This window comes from Daldinia caldariorum (genome assembly GCF_022478825.1).
Source record: "Daldinia caldariorum strain CBS 122874 unplaced genomic scaffold F4812scaffold_23, whole genome shotgun sequence".
In the NCBI taxonomy this organism is placed as follows: Eukaryota; Fungi; Ascomycota; class Sordariomycetes; order Xylariales; family Hypoxylaceae; genus Daldinia; species Daldinia caldariorum.
The window spans coordinates 58529-79723 of record NW_025953059.1 but is presented as its reverse complement, the minus strand read 5'-3'; the positions used below and the strand labels follow the sequence as shown (position 1 = coordinate 79723).

The 21195-nt window shown below is 47.4% G+C and overlaps 4 protein-coding genes across 4 annotated transcripts; 2 read left to right on the top strand and 2 right to left on the bottom strand.

Annotated features, from left to right (window-relative positions):
• Positions 1 to 325: 325 nt before the first annotated feature.
• On the bottom strand, positions 326 to 7784 carry F4812DRAFT_463192 (uncharacterized protein; the record flags this gene model as incomplete). Its single annotated transcript, XM_047938170.1, has 4 exons — positions 326 to 5443; positions 5537 to 5952; positions 6019 to 7169; positions 7225 to 7784. The coding sequence occupies 4 exons, from the start codon at positions 7782 to 7784 to the stop codon at positions 326 to 328; spliced, it is 7245 nt and encodes a 2414-aa protein (XP_047786178.1).
• A 2300-nt stretch (positions 7785 to 10084) lies between these two features.
• Positions 10085 to 12210, top strand: F4812DRAFT_444773 (RNA ligase/cyclic nucleotide phosphodiesterase). Its single transcript, XM_047935523.1, has 4 exons — positions 10085 to 10538; positions 10736 to 10879; positions 11085 to 11184; positions 11314 to 12210. The coding sequence occupies exons 1-4, from the start codon at positions 10416 to 10418 to the stop codon at positions 11925 to 11927; spliced, it is 981 nt and encodes a 326-aa protein (XP_047786177.1). The 5' UTR covers positions 10085 to 10415; the 3' UTR covers positions 11928 to 12210.
• Positions 12211 to 12714: 504 nt separating this feature from the next.
• Positions 12715 to 13805, bottom strand: F4812DRAFT_463190 (zinc-binding ribosomal protein; the record flags this gene model as incomplete). The annotated part of the gene is made up of 5 exons (XM_047938169.1): positions 12715 to 12754; positions 12816 to 13000; positions 13109 to 13201; positions 13540 to 13619; positions 13799 to 13805. 5 exons carry the CDS (start codon positions 13803 to 13805, stop codon positions 12715 to 12717), a joined length of 405 nt encoding a protein of 134 aa, XP_047786176.1.
• Positions 13806 to 15006: 1201 nt separating this feature from the next.
• Positions 15007 to 17587, top strand: F4812DRAFT_224931 (MFS general substrate transporter). Its single transcript, XM_047930476.1, has 3 exons — positions 15007 to 15716; positions 15801 to 15943; positions 16044 to 17587. The coding sequence occupies exons 1-3, from the start codon at positions 15240 to 15242 to the stop codon at positions 17140 to 17142; spliced, it is 1719 nt and encodes a 572-aa protein (XP_047786175.1). The 5' UTR covers positions 15007 to 15239; the 3' UTR covers positions 17143 to 17587.
• The last annotated feature ends 3608 nt before the right edge of the window (positions 17588 to 21195 follow it).

The window sequence follows — 21195 nt, the reverse complement described above, 5'->3', positions numbered from 1 at the left end:
GTAGTGCTTGGCTGGCTTTTTTTTTTTTTTTGCTTTTTTTGCTCGTGCTCTCTGCCTCACGCAAGGAAATCATCGTAAACTCTTCGTGGTCTGCAACGCAACCATATTATGTAGCCTCTCTGGCTATTCATGACCCGCCTCTCGTACAAGTGAACTCATCGCAACCTTTTCGTGATCCGTAATGCAACCGTATTATATAGCATCTCTGGCTATTCTTGACTGATTCCTTCTCCTAAGTCTCTAGTTAGTTCGACTGACACTACCTGACGAGTCTGATATGGAGTTTAGGAACAGTTCAGACTTACCCTTTCTTAGCCGCCGAAAATTAGTACTCAATGCCCATCGTGGTCAACCAATCCAGCTCATTCATAGCTTTCCAGACGTCCTCGGAACTAAGGTTCGATGTGACTCTCTCTTCTTTATCCGGGTCGTCGGGGGTGGCTTCTGGAGCATCCTGCATTTGGATGTCAGGATCACCGTTGTCGGGCTTGGAACCCTCAGTCGCGTCAAACATAACGGTATCTTCGTCAACGCAGGCGGCATCATCATACTCCTTCATCTTCATCTCCGCTACGGGGGCGGGTTGAAGTCTTCCGATGGCCTTTCCAGGGCGAACAAGGATATGACTCTGTGTTCGCAGCTCCAATATGTCGACCTCTATCGTGTTGGCTGTGACGAAATGGTAGACCTGGACCTTCTTCTTCTGTCCATAACGGACGCATCTGCCCTTCGCTTGCAGCATGCAAGCGTCGTACTTCTCCTGTAGGCCTACCACAAAGGGTGCGACGAACATAACGTGGTTGGCATATTGGAAGTTCGAGCCCGCAGACGAGACGTCGTCAATTTGCAATAGTCGAAGCTTAGGATGCTTTACGGTTTTTCCAAACTTATTTATCCAGTACTGAAGCCTCTTGCTTAAGTCGGCAGCCTCTTCCTCTTCCGACCATTTAATTCCACGTTCCTCGCATAGCACTCGAAGCTCAGACACACCCTTTGAGCCTAGATTATTGATAGAAGCGAATTCTGATCCCCTTCGCTCATCGGAATTACTTAGAGCCTTTGTGGTGGGCGCTACGTACACAAAACCAATTCCGTTTTTCCTTAGGACGTACTGGAGCTCTTCGAGTTGGCTGGGGTATTGAAAAAATACGAGACCATATTCATCATCCGGTATCGATCTTACTGTGTTCACTAGCATTTGGAACTTCGAGCTAATCTTAGGAAACAGGGCAATCTCATTCGTGGCAGCACCGAGGTCGAGACGTCGCTGAGGGATATTGATTTTCTCCAACGACATAGTTGGGCCTTTGAGTGACGATGGGCAAAACTTTCCATCCTCTTCGCCACAATAGTCCGAGTCGAGATGCTTTTTGCAAAGTAGGTGACCGCATTCGCAAACCATGTGCAGGGTTTCTCTAGGCACAGTCTCTTCGCAACGATCGCATTTGAGTTCCTCGTTAGTCGACTTGAGATTCTTGGTGATTCGTTCTTGATTGATAGCATTGACGGCATTTCCAAAAGCCTTACGCAGCTCAATCGCAGAGTTGCTCACATCGTTCCCAGTGAACGTGTACTTCCCACCTCGAATCTTGGTAGTTTTGTTGAATAGAGGGAACCTCTGTTGCTTCATTGCGCTGCATTTCATGCAGTCGACGAAGTCGGATTCATCAAGCTCTCCTTTCGAAGCGGCATCTAGGCGACCCTTCAGAGTAGCTACTGAGTCACCAGTCTTGAATGCGATGCCTAAGGCACGACATAAACCTTGAAGGTAACCTTTGCTGACTTTGTCTTTTAATTGTTCAGGAGTAACGGCCACTACTTGGCCGCTCATCTTCTCCTTAGGCTGCCTATACTGAACCTGGTCCCCGGTGGCAATCTCTTGTAAGATGGACCACCCACCGCCGTTTCTTAGGTCCATAGCCTTATCCTCGCGGGCACGAACTAAGTCCTCTCTCAGAGCGTCGGCTTCTTGTTCGGTAATGCTGTCGAGATCCTCATCTGTCAACTCGTAAAAATCGATCCATGTCTTTGAGGTCAACGTGCTGAGAGCATTAAAAAAGTTCTCTTCGTTTAGGAGGAAGCCTGGATGGTCCTTTGTGACATCCTCGAATATCTGATCAAACCCCCTACCCTGCTTGGTAATGATTTCGCCTGACAACTGTTTCCAGGCATCATATCCACCACAGCTGGCTAAGTTTCTCCCCCAGATATCTTTAAGAAGGATGTAGATATCTGTGGTAGCATTTCTGCCATTGACGTATTTCACCTCATTCTCTTCACCCCAAATGCGCTTGGAGAGCCAGATGGCTTTCTCGGCTACACTTTTGAAAATACGAAGGGAGGTGAGTTTCGTAGCAGTCCGCTGAGCCATGAGTAATTCCGTCGAATAGTCCGACCTAAGCCAGTTTCCGTGAGAGGAGCGGTGGATCAACGCCGCGGTACTGACTTGCTTCCCGTCGGCACCCCATTCACCATCGATCAGTGGGTGCAATAGATAACGGGATTCTCTCGACAGAAGATTCGCATCGAAGTTATGAGCCCGCAAATCTTGTTCAATATCGTGGTAAAGAATGAATTCGTACTGGCCCATCTCGCATACCACAACCTTTTCTTCAACCTCGACACCACCAGAGAGATCTTGGTCGAGGGGATTAGAGGTGGCAAAATGCTCCAGAAACTCCATCCCCTGTTGATGTCTCTCCCGAATAGTCTGATCCGACACGAAATTGGGGATACGCATCTCTTCCGCATTGCTCCTATCCTCCAATACAGGGCCGTTGGTGATCCGAGGCATTCCCTGCCGGCAGCGGATTGGTCTTGCTACATGTACGTTTAAGTGTTTAGCAGTGTAGCATATAGCTGCTAAGTCTTTTGTCGGTGGCGTCGCTGAAAGGATCCATTTCGAACGGGCTTGCAAATTAGAGATGACAAGGGTCGAAAAAAACCCTTCGTAGGAAAATTCGTCATACACTATCCGCGCAAAGGTAAAAGCTTCCAATGCATGCCTAAACTTATCTGGCAAGCAAATTTTCTTTTTGTCCTTGGAGTCGGCCGTAGAGTCGACCGTAGAGTCGACCGTAGACTTGCTTGCAGACTTGCTCGTAGACTTGCTCTTGGCTGTCGGAGTCAGCTTCGATGACGAGGGAAATGTGTCGGACGCACTCGGCTCTTCCGGTATAGTTGAGCTTTTGACTGAATGCTTAAAATTCTTTGAGGAGCCTCGTCCTTTCTTGGCGGATCCTGGTTGTTTTGCTACCATATCAGTTGTAACCGAATGTTGATAGTTCTCCGAAAATTCTCGATATACGTTTTTGACCGCCTCACGGCGGCCCTCGATTTCGCGGTGTAGCTCCTCGAGCAATTCGCTAGACCATCCTGCTAGGCCTATCTTCAATAACTTCCCACCGTGGTCCCCAGCTGCAGGCGCAGAGTCTGCATACCACTCTTCAAAAGGGCGACGCTGGTATTGATTGCCCTTAATATGAGGTTGATTTTCCTTGATTTCATGAGTGGGCGGATCAAGAGACCCTGCAAGCTTAGCAAGGTTTTTGTAGTACAAAATGTCTGAAAGGCAGTCAAGATTCATAATGATCAGCCTCGCATTTTGTAACCTTTTGAGAGTGCTCAAGTCTTGGTAGTCCACTAGATCTCCGAGCTTTCTTATGACGACTACTTCCTTAGTAGTGATAGGGAGAAAACGTTTCGCTTCCTTAGCCCACTGACTAACTAGATGCGAAGGTACCAGCACAAGAGTGGCCTTAAGATGTATACGGTGCGGGTTCTGAGCATCCCGCAGCTGCATAGACTGCTTTTTGTCGAAAGCCTCTTGGCAATGCATCAGTGACAGCATAACAACAGTTTTTCCGTAGCCAACGTGGTCCGCAAGTATACCACCATGGTGAAAAGCCTTGCGCTCAACACGGCCAACAAGTCTCAATTTGAGGTCCGGAACGCCTTCCTCTTCGATCTCTCTCTCCGTGAACTCCGGCTCATGCAACTCGCGCCAAAGCGTCCAACTAAGAGACCTCGACTGGAACCTGCTCAGTCTTTCTTTGAATGTCCCCATTCTCGTACGTATTTGATCCGAAATAACTTGGGGGGGCTGAAACCCTTCTAAGGTCTTTAAGGACTTCCGGAAGGGCACGAAGCTATGCTTTGCAGAACCGTCGGAACGTACTTGCATATTTTCGTGTAGAATGGCATTGCGCTCGAACTGGACATAGGCAGTTACTTTAGCGTCTGCGTTCGTGGTTGGTGGTAAGTATGCTGCTGCTTGGTATACAAGGACCTTAGGATTTACCAGATATTGAACCAAGGTCACAAATTGACCCTCATACACTGGCCCGCTTATATGTTCTAGCCGTAGGCCTTCTGGCAGGGAGGGGTGAACCTTTACCCTTACTTCAAAGGGGGGAACTTGGTTCTTTATGTGGCTTTCAAGTGCTGCCATAGCATCGGAATTGCGATGTTGAACCCATTTCAGACCTTGTTCCTTGTCAACTTTGAGCCATTGTGCTCGTGGTAGCTGTCCGAATGGAGAATCCCGAACATCAGTTTTGGACCTCCAATCTCTAAGCTCTTCCACCCAAGAGTCAATATCCGCCATCTCAAAGTTGACCTCGAGGCATTCAAGGCTGGCGAGTTTCACATTGATATATGAAACGAACTCATAAAACAGAGGGGTATCGACTTTCCCTACAGTAACCCATTGTCCCGTAGTGTGCGTGACATGCTCATATTTACGAATGATCCCATAATTATCGCAATGTCTATCTCTCGTGAATAATGCTTCAGCCAGAACCTGTTGATCAAGGTCTTCGTTGCAAAGGGCGAAATGTTTCGAATCGGGAACCTTGAAAATTTCTAGGTGTTTGTGATTTGCCGTCGCGGAGGGAAGGTCGTGGCTGATGATCTGGGGACTGACCCAAAATCCATCCACTCGGGCATCAAGAGTTCTTGTACCTAATTTCAACTTCTGGAGATCCATACCAGCCTTAAACCTAAGTAGGACCTGCCTGTATTCATAAGTCTCCAGCATACGGCATTCTCCTGAAATGATATAACAATCGTGTTCAGGTGTTCTAGTTCGAGCAGATTCTTTGAAGAGGAATAGTCTCTTCCCGTCGAGAGCGTGGAGACTATCTTCCGGAGCCTCGCAGCCTGGCTTGTGGTAGAAGTTACCGCAGGCTGCATCTAAGTCACCAGGCAACCCCATCTCAACCAAGGAAGGGCTGTCCACATGAATCTTGACGACTTGTAGGATACTGTCTGTCTTGTTGATCTCTACTCGGAGCGGTTCTCGTTGGAAGCACCAGAACTTCCAGGCATCAGGCTTGGGAAGGATGTTGAGAGCGCCTTCTTTGATCGTGGCCTTTGCGACAGGATGTTCTAGCCGAACATGATCTAAACTGAACTGCTTTCGAAACTCTTCCCCATATGCACTCTACGCATCGAGGTACAAGTACCAAGTAATTTCCTCCTCTGAAAAGACGGCTCTAATCTCAAAACCAGCATCATCACCATAGCAGACGGTTACCACTTCGGTGACGTGGGTGCTCTTGAAGTAGAAAGTTGTGCTTTTCAAATGGTTCATTATAGAAGCGTGACCAATAATTGTCGACTTGGGAGAAAGATCGGTCTGGAACTCTGCGGAAACCAGATCTACAAGTGTGCTCGGTAGAAATTGCATGACTTCTTGCTCTACTTCCACTAGCAGTAAGAAGCTTGAGGGTCGCTTGATGGGGCGGAAGCTATGTGGCGGGTTTCTAGCGCACCACTTGCAGCGAATAATGGAACATGTCGTGCACTCCAAGAAGTCGTCCGTACTATACTTTGCCGATCTATTGCAAAAGCAGTACTTCCTGCATCTCTTAACGAATTCTGCTAAAGACAACGTCTCGAATGGTTTGACAGTGGTCGTGTTAAGGTCTGGGAGTGCTCGCAATTTAGAGTCTGTAACGTGCCGATTGATGATCTCCTAGGTCACCTTTGACGGCTTAGGAAAGACCCTATTCAGACCTAAGGAACTTCCTCGAATCGCTCTCAAGGCAGCCACGAGAGCAGAACCAACTACTGTCGTGGTCATTGCATTGCCAGCAAGATCTCGCAACTCCTGCTGAATCTCAGTTCCAAATTGGAGTCGATGGAGCGGTAGACCCTGTAAGCCCAACATCTCATAACCAGAGAGAATTCTGCACTGGTCCGTTACCCAATGTATACCTGCAGGCGTAATGCAACCCGTTACGCCGAACGGGGTGTTGATATTGGTTCGGTCTATGTTTTGACTGAGATCATGGATACGATTCTTGAACCTCGAGTCATATCCAGCCTTTAATGCTCGTAAATGATTTATGTCAATACAATCTAGGACACGCTTCGATTGTGTCAAAATCATAAGCCGATCCATGCGGTCATAGGGTTGACCGAGCCGGGTTAAACTCCAATCTGTCAATGGATGAGAATCGCCAAGTGCTTCCTTTTGGCGAACAAGTATAGCACGAGCTTTGCTTCGCTCCCATTCGGCATCGTATGTTGGATTGAGTGCTTTTTCCGAATCGTCTTGGCGGGCCCGCTCAGTTAATGGATGAGTTGGAGGTAACAACCATGAATTCACGGGCGTAGATGCACGCCTAACAAGACTCTTCATCAAGTCATACCATAGGTTGGTTACCTCGTCAGCAGCCTCGTCCCCGAACAACTCTTTGTCAACAGCAAGAAGATAGTTGCGGAACCGAGTTTGAGGGATGTAATAGTCTTTTGCGTCGCCCTTGACGAAGACGGCCTTATATCCGATAAAGGGAAACCAAAGTTCCGAAGTCTGCTTCCAGGGAGCTCCCATGACATTCTCGAGAATAACAATCTTAGGTCGGTAATCTTTTACGTACTTCAGCATCGAAAAGAATGTCTGTCCCGATGTACCCATCTGATTGATGTTCTCGAGAAGTTGGATAAACCCCTCGTTGACTACGTCGAACATTGACTCATTGTAGGCCTGTCCTCCGCACAAGCATTCGATGTCCTTGATTAAGTCGCTTCCAATCTCGACGACATTGTCGGAATATTCCGTATGTTTCTGAGTATTCAGCGATGAAAAATCTACACAGGAACATCCGGCAACGAGAATGTCGATGTCCCCGGGGATCTCTTCCATTGCGCCCATTGCAGTAGGCCTAGGGATATTATTAGTTAGATTCATAAAAGTTTATGAGTAAGAAATAGGCTTACGCTTTAAGATCTTTCGGGTCGATGAAATCCAACACATTGTTGAATATGATAGCTCCTTCTGTGTTTCGTGCGATGTATGCTTGCTTGAAAGGTTCAATCTCAGCACTGAAGACATGAGAAAATTTGAAAAACTGTCTGTCTGGTTGCAGTCGATCGAAAGATTCTTGAAGCATCTTCAATGCAAATATGGGGGATTCGGTGCCAGAGCACAGAGTTGCAACACGAAGATCAATTTGGTCATCGCCACCAAGCAACTCCTCCGACCGGCGGGCAATGTCTTGAAAGGCAGCATAAACATTGGAAATGGGGGGTAGGCTCTGATTCAGCCCATTACGGGGGTCGGTGTCAGTATCATCATCATCCGCGTCCTCGTAATCTTCAAAATCGTCAGAGTCGGAATCTTCAGATTCCTCATAGACTTTCTTCTGTCGCTTTACTCTGCTGCTATTCTTGCCTTGATTAGAACCTACTCCCTCGGGAGGGTCTTCATTAGCACGTTTCCTTGCTCCAGAACTGCTCGCAGCCACTTTGCGTGGCGCGCTAGCACGTTTAGGCGGCATGGCCAGAGATACAAGTCACTGTCAATGCAAATGATATGGAGGAAATAATATGTGCTAGTGTTCAGCTAAGAATAGGTAAAGAGGGGGAGGTTTGCCTCGGACAGAGGTTCTGTGAGGGAAGAATGCGTGGAGAGAGTGTAGAAATGGGAGATAAAAGTCTTGAAATTGCAAAGCACAGTTCGCAACTTGAAAAGGTATGTGATGGAACCAAAATGCTATTGCAAGTCTAGGCTTGGATGTGCAAGGATGAAAGGGATTGTGTTGGAGGAAGAGGCTTGATGGAAGTGTTGATGGTGGTAGGGTAGATTTATTTGTTTTGGGAAAAGGTGGGTGAAATTTAAGAGCAGACTTAGGGCAGGATTAGGGCAGGTAGGAAAGAAGGCTGCACACTAGAAACCTTAGGTCTCCTAGGCTACAAACTTGGGCAGCTACTCACGATCGAGGGGTATTGTTACGCGGCCCTAGCTTCATGTAGGCTAGCAAGGCGTCGAGTCGTGGCATGTACGGGGTTGGAGGGGTGAGGGTGTGATAGTTAGGGGGCTTCAAGCCAGGAGGATAGGTGTCTCAGACACCAACAGGATGACAGCAACCGGGTGCCAGGGTGATGCCAACAAGGAGTCCGAGTGACGATAGGAAGTCAGAAGGGAGTTGACGGTGAGGGGGAGTAACAGGTGGATGGGACGAGCATTGCCGTAAGACACAAGACACAAGACGGTGTTTAGCATTAGGAGTAGCAAGAAGCCCATCAACATAGACAACTGCTGCCGCCGGGGTATATACAGGATAGCTTGTAATAGTTTAATAAGACAACCCAATACCCAGTCAAGACTATACTTGACAGTTATTAACCAGGAGTGTTCACATGAGTAACGAAACTGGGCGTTCATCGGCGATCAGCAAGTTCCTAGAGCGCAAGAGATAGTATTTTCCAGGACAGGGCACAATTAACCATGTAACCAAGCCCTCCAAGGAGGGGGACTATGGGTTAACATAGAGCTATAGAGTGCACTCAAGCAGAAAAGGGAAGAATATGCCGGTCAGCGTATGATGAGAAGATAATCAGGCGTCTGTAAATTCTTAATACTATTCAGAACTTATGACGAAGTAAAATAACTTATAGGTGCCAGAGAACATGGACATGTGTTCCCATGGTCTAGTTGGACTAGTTATAACTATCTCAAAACAGGAATTTGGGAGACTGCAAAGCCAAGGGGAACAGGCATACCAAGTAGCAGAAGTAGCAGGTCTGTGAAATATATAACCCATCAGGAATCATGGATGAACAGTAAGTAGGTCCTTTAGTCTCTTCTGTTCCTTTGAGGATGCCGCGCAAAAGGCTAAGGCAAAACATGGAGAAACACCACATGTTATACATCTAAAATAGATGGCCCCATTGTCATGATATATCCATGACCTGAACTTCACGGAACAGGGCTGCATACGTGTTGATATTGCCAGATCGCCAGCCGTGCTTCGCTAGTATGCCCTAGCTTAGAATAGGAAATTAAGTGGATAGTGCAGCTGTAGTGACTAGAAGAAAAGGGAATTATTGACGGTAGAGAAATATCGTCAAAGACTACTTTGCCATCTTGCAAAACCTTAGAGGCACAGGAAAGAAAACCACTGAACAGTAAGAGATTGAAAAGAAAAAGCAGTTTTAACGTGGAGATAAAGATCGAATTAACCAATGCTCACTGTTCCCAGCGCTGTGCCACTAAGGGAGATGAGCGGGAAATTTACCTGGCATTGATTGCGCAGACACAGGCCCAGAATCCGGACGAACGACTATACGATGTGGGCTAGGAATGATATATCCCTATTGAGGAGATATACATCTAAGTCGAGATAAAGTATGGCAATGTTGAGCGTAGATATGCCATAACAACTCATCGCAAGCATTGGAGCAGTTTTTTTATATGACAGTTATTAGTTCCAGTCTCGCAGTACTTATAATACAGATTAAAACACACCTTGACTACGTGGGGACATGACCATGGAGACATAACCGTAGGATATAACCGTCATAGTAGAGGATCCAAAACGAATAGTGTATATAAAGGAATGGATAGATCGAATGGATATATCTAAAGAAGAAAAGGGAATACCTAGACATAATAGTATGTAAGTGAGGAGTGGGTGGGAAGTGGATGAGAAGTGGGTGAGAAATGAGGGAAAGTTTAAGCTCAAGTGAAGTTAGGATATGCACGTGATTGGTTAATCAGCCACCATAACATTGCCCAGGCTAATAACAAGGGCGCAGAGGGCGCAGTTGGCGCTACTTTTAGTGGACTGGGCTTATTAATAACGTTCCCCTTTTCCAAGAAAGAAAGCAACCCAAGAAGAGAGTAATAATCCTATACGAGGATCCCGAGTTCTTCTATTTCCCAAGCATTTGATTAATAGAACAGTTAAACTAGAACAAGGTGTCTAAAAGCGGGCGCGCTTTGACTCTATTCCAATTGCTACCTCTTTACAACCCAGAAGGGGTGAACTGTACACTACCCTTTTCAGCCTCACGTCGCTCTTCTTATAAGGTCCGATTATCGGATATTTGAGGCTATATACCCTAAAAATACATCTTTTTGGTCATATACCTACTTACTCAAGAAGAGTTTCGTCCCAGCATTCAAGATGGGGTCAATTCTTCATCAGTCCACCGGGATCGAGAACAAGCTGGAGGACTTGTCCGGTGTGGTCCCAAAGCCGGGTGAAAATCCTTATAATGCTCTGATAGAAGCCTGCGATGATGATCCAGTTGAGTGAGCCTTCTCGTTGCTACATCCATTCCTATATAGTTTTGCTTCCCACAATCCATGCATTAGGTCCATGGGTATCTAGTATAAATACCAATCAATAGCTTTATGCCACATAATATGAATTTACTAAAGCATATCTTCTGAAGAGAATTAGTTGCGTAAAGATATTTCAGCAGAAGTTAATAATGAATCCAGGCGAAAATCCAGGAGCTATATGCTGTCCATCGCGTCAAGCGCAATGCGCAGCAGAGAGCCAAGTTTCTCGCCCCCGACTACACAGGGCTGATCATAGATCAGTATCTGCTACGACTAGAAAATCCTCAGATAGAGCCAGGCTTTGGTGGGTACAAGGGGCCTTTATACCTAGACTTGGCCATGATACTTTTATGTGATTGATAGCTGCTAATCAGTCGACAGTATGTTATCACTCCTCCTTTTCGTACCGCTATATCCTACTCTATGCTCTCTTCAAACCGTGGTAGCCAGAGCAATTCTAGATTGCCCAGAATACCGGATCCGCGTTCGAATTATTAACAGCTAGTAGAAAGATCCGAGGCATTGCATGACATTCTGGGGGCGTCCTCCAACCCACATCCTAGACCTTGCGGAGGCGATCCAGAAGAAGCTCAAAGCTGTTGCACCAGGTAAACATACCTACATATCTTCTAGTCACCAGCTAGCCACGTCAAGCAGGGCTATATAGCAGCGTCCCCAACATACCAGCTTACTTCCTCTGACTGCATTCCTAAACCACAATGCTAACTCCTCCGCAGCACTCTGGCTCATGCCCCCCCACCGCATGCACATCACCACGCTGGAAATCGATTTCTCCCGCACCGCAGCCGAGATCGAAGCGCTCAAGGAGACGCTGAGGCCCTCGATCCCGCGCATCGCGAACTTCACGTTCCGCCACCGGTCGCGCCTCGTCAAGCCCATGGTCTCCTACGACCTGTCGGCCGTCGCGCTGTCCTTCCTGCCCGCCTCCTCCGAGCCGCGCCTCTCGCCGCCCCCAGCCGCCGCATCTGACAGCGGGGAAGGGAGCGGCGACGGCGGCGACTCCTACACGTACCACCACCTGCGCCGCGACATGTGGGAGCTGGCCAAGGACGCCGGCGTCATCGTCACATCGCGGTACGTGGTGCCGAGCGCGCACGTCACGCTCGCGCGGTACCTGGCGGACGCGGACCACGCGTCGCCCGAGCAGCGGAAGCGGTGGGTCGATACGATTGACGAGATCAACGCGTGGTTGGAGGCCGAGGTGTGGGACAACGCCGGGTCGAGGCTGGTCGGGGAATGGGTCGTCGGCCAGGAGAAGGGTTTGGATGTGCGGGTTGGGACGCTGTGGTACGGTGGTGGTCGCACGATCCAGATAGGTGAGGGGTTCTAGATTCTGTATACCTCTCGGTCGGATATTTGACAGTGGACGATTACTTTGCGATAGAGGTACGAAGTTGGCTTTTAAGAATTGTATAGCGGCATAGCCTCGAAAGATCAACCGTAGAGTTTTATTAGTATTCAATTTACCTACCATGTACTTTTCGAATAAAGGGAGTCTCTAGGGAACCATAAACCCTTGAAATTATATCAGTTAGCCATGGGGGATGGACAGCAAAAACCATAGTATCTATAGGATATAAATACGAGTACCTAATGGGTTGTGGTCAATTATAGATTACTCGGGAGCGCGGAAGAAAGGTAGGTTAGTACATGAGGCTGAACATCCATATTACAAGGACGGCTGGAGGGAACCGCATCCGTGATTTATGGAAAACTTTTGACAAAAATCGAGGCTCGGGAACATATTTTCAGAGAACATTTAGATCACAGAATGCGATCGATTAGCGATTGATTCTATGCTCAGATACCGGGTATTCCCACGCGCGATGGCATTCAAATATCGTAATCGTAGTAGAGGCATCAAGCCGGCATCCCTAATGTCAAGAACCCAAACAAAGCTCTGTCGACCTCTCTCGCTGCCTCTCCGCTCCTAGCATTTTGTCACATACGGCATAAGGAAGTTCAGAAGAGCAGATTCGGTTCTATTCTGACCTATATGCTGCTCCCAATCCGAGTATCAAAGACTCCCGTCGCCAGTGAATGCCCGGCCGTAATGAACCACCCTATTGCCATGAAGGAAGAACGTGCATACACAATGACTCGAGTAGGAAATGCGTTTAGAACACCAGAGCGGCACCCTTCGTCTTCTTGTCACCACTGGAAGCTTGTTAGTATGATCCCATCGATAAAAGATAAGAGATGCTCGGTCGAAACGTACCCAAGCTCGAAGTGCTTGCATCGCTTCAACGCCAGCTGCATCTTGGTCTTGCAAGCAACACATTCCAATCTCAACACGACCTTCTTCGTTGTCTTAGCCTTCTTGTGGAACACAGGCTTGGTCTGACCACCATAACCGGATTGCTTTCGGTCGTAACGTCTCTTTCCTTGCGCGAACCGAGAGGCCTGGATGATATATGTTAGAAGCTAGTTGAGGAGGCAATCGTTTATGACGTCGTGATCGTGATCTGGAAGATTCGGCGCCAGGAAATCGAGGGTAGACGGTAGACATACCTTGCCAGCCTTGTACTGGGTGACCTTGTGCTGGGTGTGCTTTCGGCATTCCTTGCCTTTGCAGTAGGTCTTACGGGTCTTGGGAATGTTGACCTAGATGAAATTTCCCGTCAGCCCACTGTCGCGTAATAATATAATATAATATTATTATTTTCCAATTCGAAACATCTCATCGTCCACGAGGTATTAAAGCATCGTCGCCCTCCATAATCGTTCGCATTAAAAAGATAAAATATCGGTTGATGGGAGGAGTCAAGGCATTGTTAGCTGGTTGGGTTTATTCGTCTCATGCCGTAATTTTCGCTATGAAGCTCGACCTAAGAATTTCTCCTTCGCGAATATGATATTATCCTAGCTAGCGGGAGGGCGACTTTTCAACAATGCAATACCTGCTTAACAAGAATTGAATATAGAGTCCTTATTTCACGTACCATTTTGACGGCGGTTATGGGGGTGTTGCGCTGTCGAAAGTTGTCGGTGGGTTGAATATTGCGGAATGTTTCGTAAAGCTCTAGTCAAATCGATTTTTTGCGCTGAATTGAGATGTGTGCGTGATTGGGTAAACCACGGCTAATTTCGCATGGAGGGGGTTTAGTCAAAGGTTCTTACGTAAGGGTTCTTAGGTTTTGATCAGGTACCTATGTACCTCGAGTACCTAATCCACTCATCGATGTTCCTCGCCTAAAGCACCAGCCATGATTCATTCAAGGCATACCTCTAGCCACCCACACACAGCCACATCACCGACTAAACTTCAATGAGACTTTGAAGTGTTCCATCTAAAAATTCCAGACAAAAGCAAACAACCATCAAGTCATCTTTTCACAATGTTTTGGAGAACAAAGAGACTTTCGCATATCGCTTTGATCTCCACAACATCAAACTTCTACTCACTCCAAAACCCACTTACGTATGTAGCAGACCGGATACGGTATATCTAACGGTCCCTCTTCCGAAGCCTATGATTGTTCCTGGTAACGATGGATTCATCCGTAACAAGTCACTAATCTATCATGGCTTCTTACCTATAACATAGTACGTAGCACATGTCAAACAAGTCATCAAGCCGTAATGACTCCCTTTCGGAGCGACTATCGCAGCGGCAGTCGGAGACCACAAACTCGTCTATGCACTTAGCATGCCGATCCCGCGTCGGATAAGCTTATGCTGCACCGGGAATAAGCGCCGATTTGGAGATACAATTATAGACCAATTTCCATATTGTGTCCATATCGCGCAGGGATGGTCTCAAGATTTCTTATCGCACAACTACCAGTAGTCTTGTGTGCTAGCATCGTTATTGGTTTTTCCCATCGGAAGCCCACGGCATCATTACGGGGCTACCCACATACATATCCTATAGCTGCTATAAACCGTACACTACCTGGTGTTTGTCAGTACCTAATATTTTCGGATCGGGCTCTCACCGCTATAGAACTCGGCTAACTCCTCGATGGCGAAAAAAAAGAAAATTCCACGCAAGCACATGTTGACTTCCCTATTCCAGAGGTTAAACATATCGGGTTGGCATTATCTCAGGATCCCTCTCGGCAAAAAGCTCCAAATTTTCAGAGTAACTACCCAATAAATTAACAAACTTGCAGGAATGCACCAATAGGGGAACGCGTTCGGCATTGCAGCCGGTTTGGTATCCACCTCCAACCGTCATTTAGCCTCGTATCGCCATGCCCTAACGAGACAAGTTCGGTCCAAGTTCCCACCGATTCTCGGCGTGGCAGGCGTGTGGCCTTCCGGGGCAGAGGGGCCCATGTCAACAAAGGAAAAAAAGACGTCAGGAATCCAACAGAGTTTTGCTGCCCCTATTACCGATTACCGTCCAGGCCATTGGCTGATCTTCGTGTAAATAGGAAGACCTCCCCCCTTTGCCAGCTTCGAGTGAAGTCATTCTCATATACTATTCTCTGTGTCAGCTAGTTTCCATAGCTTGATAAGTCCAGTTTCATTTTTGGACAGGACAGCCTATAATAAAGACAGATGTGGCTTCACTGAGTCTATTTGTTGTTACTAATTGGTTGTGAACACCTTAATACTAATCTCTTTTGCCTACGATGACACGAATAGTACGAAAAGTATATTAATAAAAGTTAATAACTAAACGAAGATCCTCCTAATGTTCGAATCCAATAACTCTAGCTCCAAGACCGTCGGCCATAGCGCCCAGGCCCCGGACGTCTCCTCCCGCCCACCGTCTAGTAGCGCCTCAACCCGCTCCGAAGGCACAGTAGAGTCCATTCGGCCGGCGCCTCGGCCTGACGCCGATAATGGGGAGCTTGACCGGTGCTCGACACACCATTCCCTCGGCCCGGACATGCCTGTCGAGCCGATAAGCTCGGTGGTCGAGATCCCCGATGAGGTATACGACCGGCTGCCGCCCCACCGGAAGCTAATCATCGTATTCGTCCTGTCCTTCTGCTCCTTCTTGGCGCCTATATCGAGTACATCAGTATTGGCTGCCACGCCCGAGGTCGCGGCCGAATATAACACCACCGGATCTATCGTAAACCTGGTTAACGCCATATATATGCTATTCATGGGTTTGTCGCCGATCTTCTGGGGACCGCTGAGCCAGGTCTACGGCAGGAGAATAGTAAGAACACCCTCCATTACCTAACAGCACGGTAGAATGAATAGCATTATGTAGTGGTAGATAATAGCTAACGCTCCTTAATAGATCACCCTCACAACTGCTATAGGATTCCTTGGGTGTAGCATTGGCACGGCGTTAGCGCCAAATCTCGGTGCCTTCTTCGTGTTCCGTCTCCTGACGGCGTTCGAAGGCACTTCCTTCATCTTAGTCGGCGCATCCGTCATTGGGTTAGTACTACTACTACTATTACTATTACTACTATCACTCCTTTATCCTTAAACCACAAATGACGCAAGAGAGACTAAAGATGACTTACCCAATACACAGAGACATGTACCGGCCTACGGAACGCGCAACGGCCCTAGGCTGGTTCCTCACCGGAACACTAGTAGGACCCGCTCTGGGTCCCTTCACCGGCGGGATCATCGTCACATATGCATCCTGGCGCGTGATCTTCTGGCTGCAGACGGGCTTAGCCGGGACCGCGGCCGTCGGGGCGTACTTCCTGCTTCCGGAGACCATCTACCACAAGAAGATCGACGACCTGGTGGGCTACAGCGGGGCGGCCAAAGTCAAGGTCCTGCTCACCATGATCAACCCCTGGCGCGTGATCCGACTGTGGGAGTACCCGAACCTGTTCCTCACCGGCATCGCCAGCGCCTCCCTCGTCTGGAACATGTACTCCCTGCTCACGCCCATCCGCTACGTGCTCAACCCGCGGTACCACCTGACGACCCCGATGCAAGGGGGCTTGTTCTACCTCGCGCCCGGGTGCGGGTACCTCCTCGGCACGTTCGTCGGCGGCCGGTACGCCGACTACGTCGTCAAGAAGTACATCCGGAAGCGCGGGACGCGGATCCCCGAGGACCGCCTGTACTCGGCCCTGCCGTTCATGGGCGTCGCGATCCCCGGCTGCGTCCTGATCTACGGCTGGTGCGTGGAGAAGGACGTCGGCGGGATCCCCCTGACCGTGTTAGTGCTGTTCCTCCAGGGCCTGTCGCAGCTGTTCGCCTTCCCGTCGCTGAACACGTACTGCCTGGACGTGATGCCGGGGCGCGGGGCCGAGGTGACTGCGGGCAACTACGCGATCCGCTACCTGTTCGGCTGCGCCGGCATGGCGGTCGTCCTCCCGGCCATCGACGGCATCGGGGTGGGGTGGTTCTCGACCATCAGCGCGTTGTTTGTCTTCGCAGGCACCGTCTGCGTGTTCGTGTCTATCAAACGCGGCAACCAATGGCGGCAGAACATGAATGCCAGAAGGAGGAGGAGAGCAAGAGCAGCAGCAGCAGCAGCTACTACAGGGAAAACATCAGATAGTGGTAATGATAATATGCAAGAAAAGGCCGGAAAGAAGACCATGGGTAACCAAAAACCGCTGACGACGACGCGCGGGGCGGAGCAGGAAAAAGAACAAGAAGAGATCTAACTTAAAAAAAAGGGCGTGCTATTCTCAGCATGAGTAGGTGGTAGGTAGTAGGTTAGGTAGGTATACGTAGGCATAGCGAATGAATTTTACGAAAATAGAGTTTTTTTTCACCGATTAAGAGAGTTCTTGGACTGGCTTTTCCGATCTAGGTACCTAAGGTAGGTTGAAATGATTGAGGAATATGTATAGGGATACGAGATGGCGCTTGCTGATTCTTATTCGGGTCAGACGACGACGATCCCGTTTCCGTTATAAGCAACGTACGGTTCCTCCCGCTTCTCAGCAGTAATTCGCGAGTAGGTGTTCAATATACTCATCAATTTAGGTTTATTGTTATTATTATACTACACAAGCTATCTGGTATGTACATGGCGAGAAGCTCACGTCTCACGTCGTTAAAAGGTGTCGCGTACATACCTAATCTAATGGCATCGTCTTACAATCTCCGGACAACCACAACAGGATTCCTGAAGACATCTATCTAGTGCTGTAGCCCTCAGCATTGCGCCATTGTCACATTGATATTTCCACGAGTCGGGCAGAGTATAACCAAGTAATATTGCGAAGTTCTACAAACTAATAAGCGACAAGAGAGAGCAGTGACAATTCGCCGCGATCGTACAGCAGAACGTGTACAATCGACGTACGGAGTGCTACTCGTATTCGACTGGTAGAAGGTAAGCGAAATAGCTAGGAGCTGCAAACCTCATACTACAATATACGCAAGCTTCATATCTGTTTTTGGTAGTAGCATGCGAATGATCGATCATACACGTTTCGCTCTAACCTTGGGGTAGAACCTCTTGCAATTTCCCTCCCTAACCACCAAACGTGATTTGGATTGTACATCATAAGTTGGCTGTCCAAGATAGCGCTTCTAACTACCTATCTAAGGTAGGTATTTTTTGCGAATCGGCTTTACACGGGACATGATTGATTTTCTTCTTAATTGTATCGCAAACTCCAAAGAAATAAATAGAAAGAAAGTGCTGACAACGAGTGTCTGCTTGACATCCATCCCGATATGTCTGCATGTGCATGAAACATTCCGGGATGCGGCACACATATCGTTTCACCTTGGCACCGGTCCGGAATTTACGGACCACTAACATGATCAGACATGATCAGACGGGTACCGAAGCGCTGCAAGTTTTTTTTTTCCTTCTATTTTTTCCCTTAAGATCGGCGCACAGCTAGCTCTCTTGGAGGCCGTTGGTCTGATCTCTGGAACGGATAGCTGCCATTAATTTCCCTGTAGGAATCAATCACATCGGATAGATTGACGACAAGCGACGAATTAAGCTGTTCAGACGTCGCCGTTTGATGTTCGGTCTAACCGCGGCGGCTGACCATCTTCGACCCGTCCACACGCTCGTTGCCAGGTTGGTTGCTGCCGGTCGCAAAGTTGTCCTCTGTCTGGTTAGGTTAATCCCGTCCTTGGAATATCATTGCACGTTTACATGGGACGAGCGACTCGTCAGCCACCAACGAAAGCCGCAGACACCAGAGTAAGCGCCAAGACGCCTTGTCTAGACTCTAGAAGCCTTTCAGGATTAAGCATTTATGATTTCATAGGCTTATGCTGGGGTTGGTTATGGGGTGAGTGACGAATGCAAAGTCTATCTTAACTTGCAGTAAAAAGTAACCCACGCGTCATATATCTTATATTGGCCAAATGTGTATACTTTAAAATGCGTAACTACGCTTCAATACCTTAGGTACGAAGTAGGTAGGTATGCAAATACCTACCAATAAATTACTACCGTTTTGTGTATATGGCCGCATCTGTGCCGTATGTTTGGTAAGAGTCGGATTTCATCTCTCGTCTGTTATGCTGTAATTGATTGCATGTGGCTGTTGCAAAAAAGATGTAAGCGTACTTAGATTAGATGCATGATGTATGAACGTTGAAATGTATGGTAAGACAAGAAACGGGTGAGGCGTCATCAACCTAGCACATGGTAAAAAAAGCCACTTCTAGAAGTAATTCTTCTAGATTAACCACCCCCTAAAAAAAGGATTCATTCTGCCCTAAATCGTACATGCGACAAAATATCTACGGGCGCCTCACACCTTAAAAGGTGATGTTGTCGTACAGGTCTAACCCGAGTTAGGCAGTGGTGGGAAAAAGTGGTGTGTACTACCTCTGTAGGTCAGGTTCAGGTTAGGTACATTAGTAGTAGTTTAGCGGTCGAACCGTTACCGTTATGCGCGTTTCAAGTCGGATCTCACGTTGTGCGTCCTTGGCGATTGATTTCCCCTGGCAGATTGATTATTTGCTTGGCAATAGCGGGAACATCCCCAACTAAGAAGATCGTCGGTACTCGACTTGGCTACCGTGCAATTTTAGCAAATCCCACGATAATGTCGATTGTTACATACTTAGACCCTGCTCCTGTAGTTGGGGGTTTATTCTGTCCTCACAAGCTCTATCAAATCCTCGCACCGCCTTTTTCTTTTTTTTATGTGTGGTAACCTATTTAATAATGGTTGACAATCGTATAAGGAGGAAAAGAAGAGAAGAATAAAATAACAGGTACCTAGGTAGATTAGGTACCTAGTTAATGGAAAAAGAAAGAAGAAGAAAAAAACATCCGGTTTGTTAGCTCTAAGTGGGGAAGAGTTTTAGGGTAACAATGCTATCAAACTTGAAAACTTGAGGCTAACACAATGGTTGCACGACTGAAGAATAGGTATGATGCAATCAAAGGTAGTACATGTACGTTCATGTCTCACCGACAGTGACACAAGAAAAATTCTAGCCACTAGCAGTTGCTATACCATACCAGGTAATGGTAGGGGCATGCTAAGCATCTAAACATGTGAAAAAGACAAAAAAGACGGAAAAATAAGAAATAAAAATAAAAAAGAGAGAGATTGCTTTAATGGCAATGACGTAGATCTTGGCTTCTTTGAAACGGATAAAATAACGCTATCTCTCTCTCGAGTGGATAATCTCCAAGGAATTCGGGAGATGAACTGAGGAACGAGAGCAAGTACATAGTAGTAAATGGACCGACTGACTGGGGACTGGCTGGAGAGGCAGTGCAACTCTCCTTCCTTCAATCCGCGTTTCTGATGGCCTACCCTAAGTGCTTGATGATGAAATTGGTGAAGGTTATTTGATGAGAATCCACTGTCTGTAACGCTAGCCGCGATGATAAAACATGGGGGACAAGGGAGACATGAGCTGGGCCCCACTAACCCGCATAAGAAGCCCTGACAAGTCTTGATAGCGGTAACCCCTATTGTCCTGCACCCCTGTATATTTGTACATTTGTACATTTGTACCTGTTGAACTCCTGTTCTTGGTAATGGAGCCTCATCAGTCATCTATAGCAATAGAGGGAGGTACATATATATACTTCCATTTTTAGCTGGGACGCTACTTTAAGGAAAAAAAAAAGACCAACTCGCAAATAAGTAAAAGAATCGTCAGATGTTTTGCTATAATAATCCTTTTGTAAAGAGGAGGTAGGTGTATACACTAACCATTTTTTTTTTTTCATCAGGGTTACGAAGACAGCACTGATTAAAGTTTCTAACGTCTCCGTTAGCGGTGTTCCTAGCCCTGTTCGTTCTTGAAGATGATTATTTGGTAAGACTTATATGCGGACCAAGGGTATGTACAAATGCTACACGCTTGTGGACTCGTCATACCACCTCACTGCACATCATTTCTTAAAGAAAAAAAAGGCTTAGGTGTGCAGTATGGACGTGGGATCCTTGGTGTCATTGGTGTCCTTGGTAATCCTTGGTATCCTTGGTAGGTATTCTTGATATCCTTGATGAAGCCGAAAAAGTTTCTACGTATGTACACTAGATGCACTGGATTAGGAGTCCCGGGGATCTTGACTGGGGGTCCCAGTCCAGAATCACTGTCCAAATACGACCCGATTCAGACGTTGGAAAATTATAGTTACCTCGAAATTCATATGTATCACACATGTACCAGGTTTTTCATTATACTGTATTTGTATTTGCATTTGTATTTGTAGTCTATTCAGCTGTGCCCACATTCGATCGACGTTTTTCTGAAATTCAATCAGAACA

What these genes read in the sequence shown, in the direction of transcription:
- F4812DRAFT_444773 (XM_047935523.1), top strand. Translation starts at nt 10,416, where the DNA reads ATGGGGTCAATTCTTCATCAGTCCACCGGGATCGAGAACAAGCTGGAG. An exon ending in AAGCCTGCGATGATGATCCA is followed by an intron (nt 10,539 to 10,735) that starts GTTGAGTGAGCC and finishes TAATGAATCCAG; the next exon opens with GCGAAAATCCAGGAGCTATA. An exon ending in CTCAGATAGAGCCAGGCTTT is followed by an intron (nt 10,880 to 11,084) that starts GGTGGGTACAAG and finishes AACAGCTAGTAG; the next exon opens with AAAGATCCGAGGCATTGCAT.
- F4812DRAFT_224931 (XM_047930476.1), top strand. Translation starts at nt 15,240, where the DNA reads ATGTTCGAATCCAATAACTCTAGCTCCAAGACCGTCGGCCATAGCGCC. An exon ending in AGGTCTACGGCAGGAGAATA is followed by an intron (nt 15,717 to 15,800) that starts GTAAGAACACCC and finishes GCTCCTTAATAG; the next exon opens with ATCACCCTCACAACTGCTAT. An exon ending in GTCGGCGCATCCGTCATTGG is followed by an intron (nt 15,944 to 16,043) that starts GTTAGTACTACT and finishes CCCAATACACAG; the next exon opens with AGACATGTACCGGCCTACGG.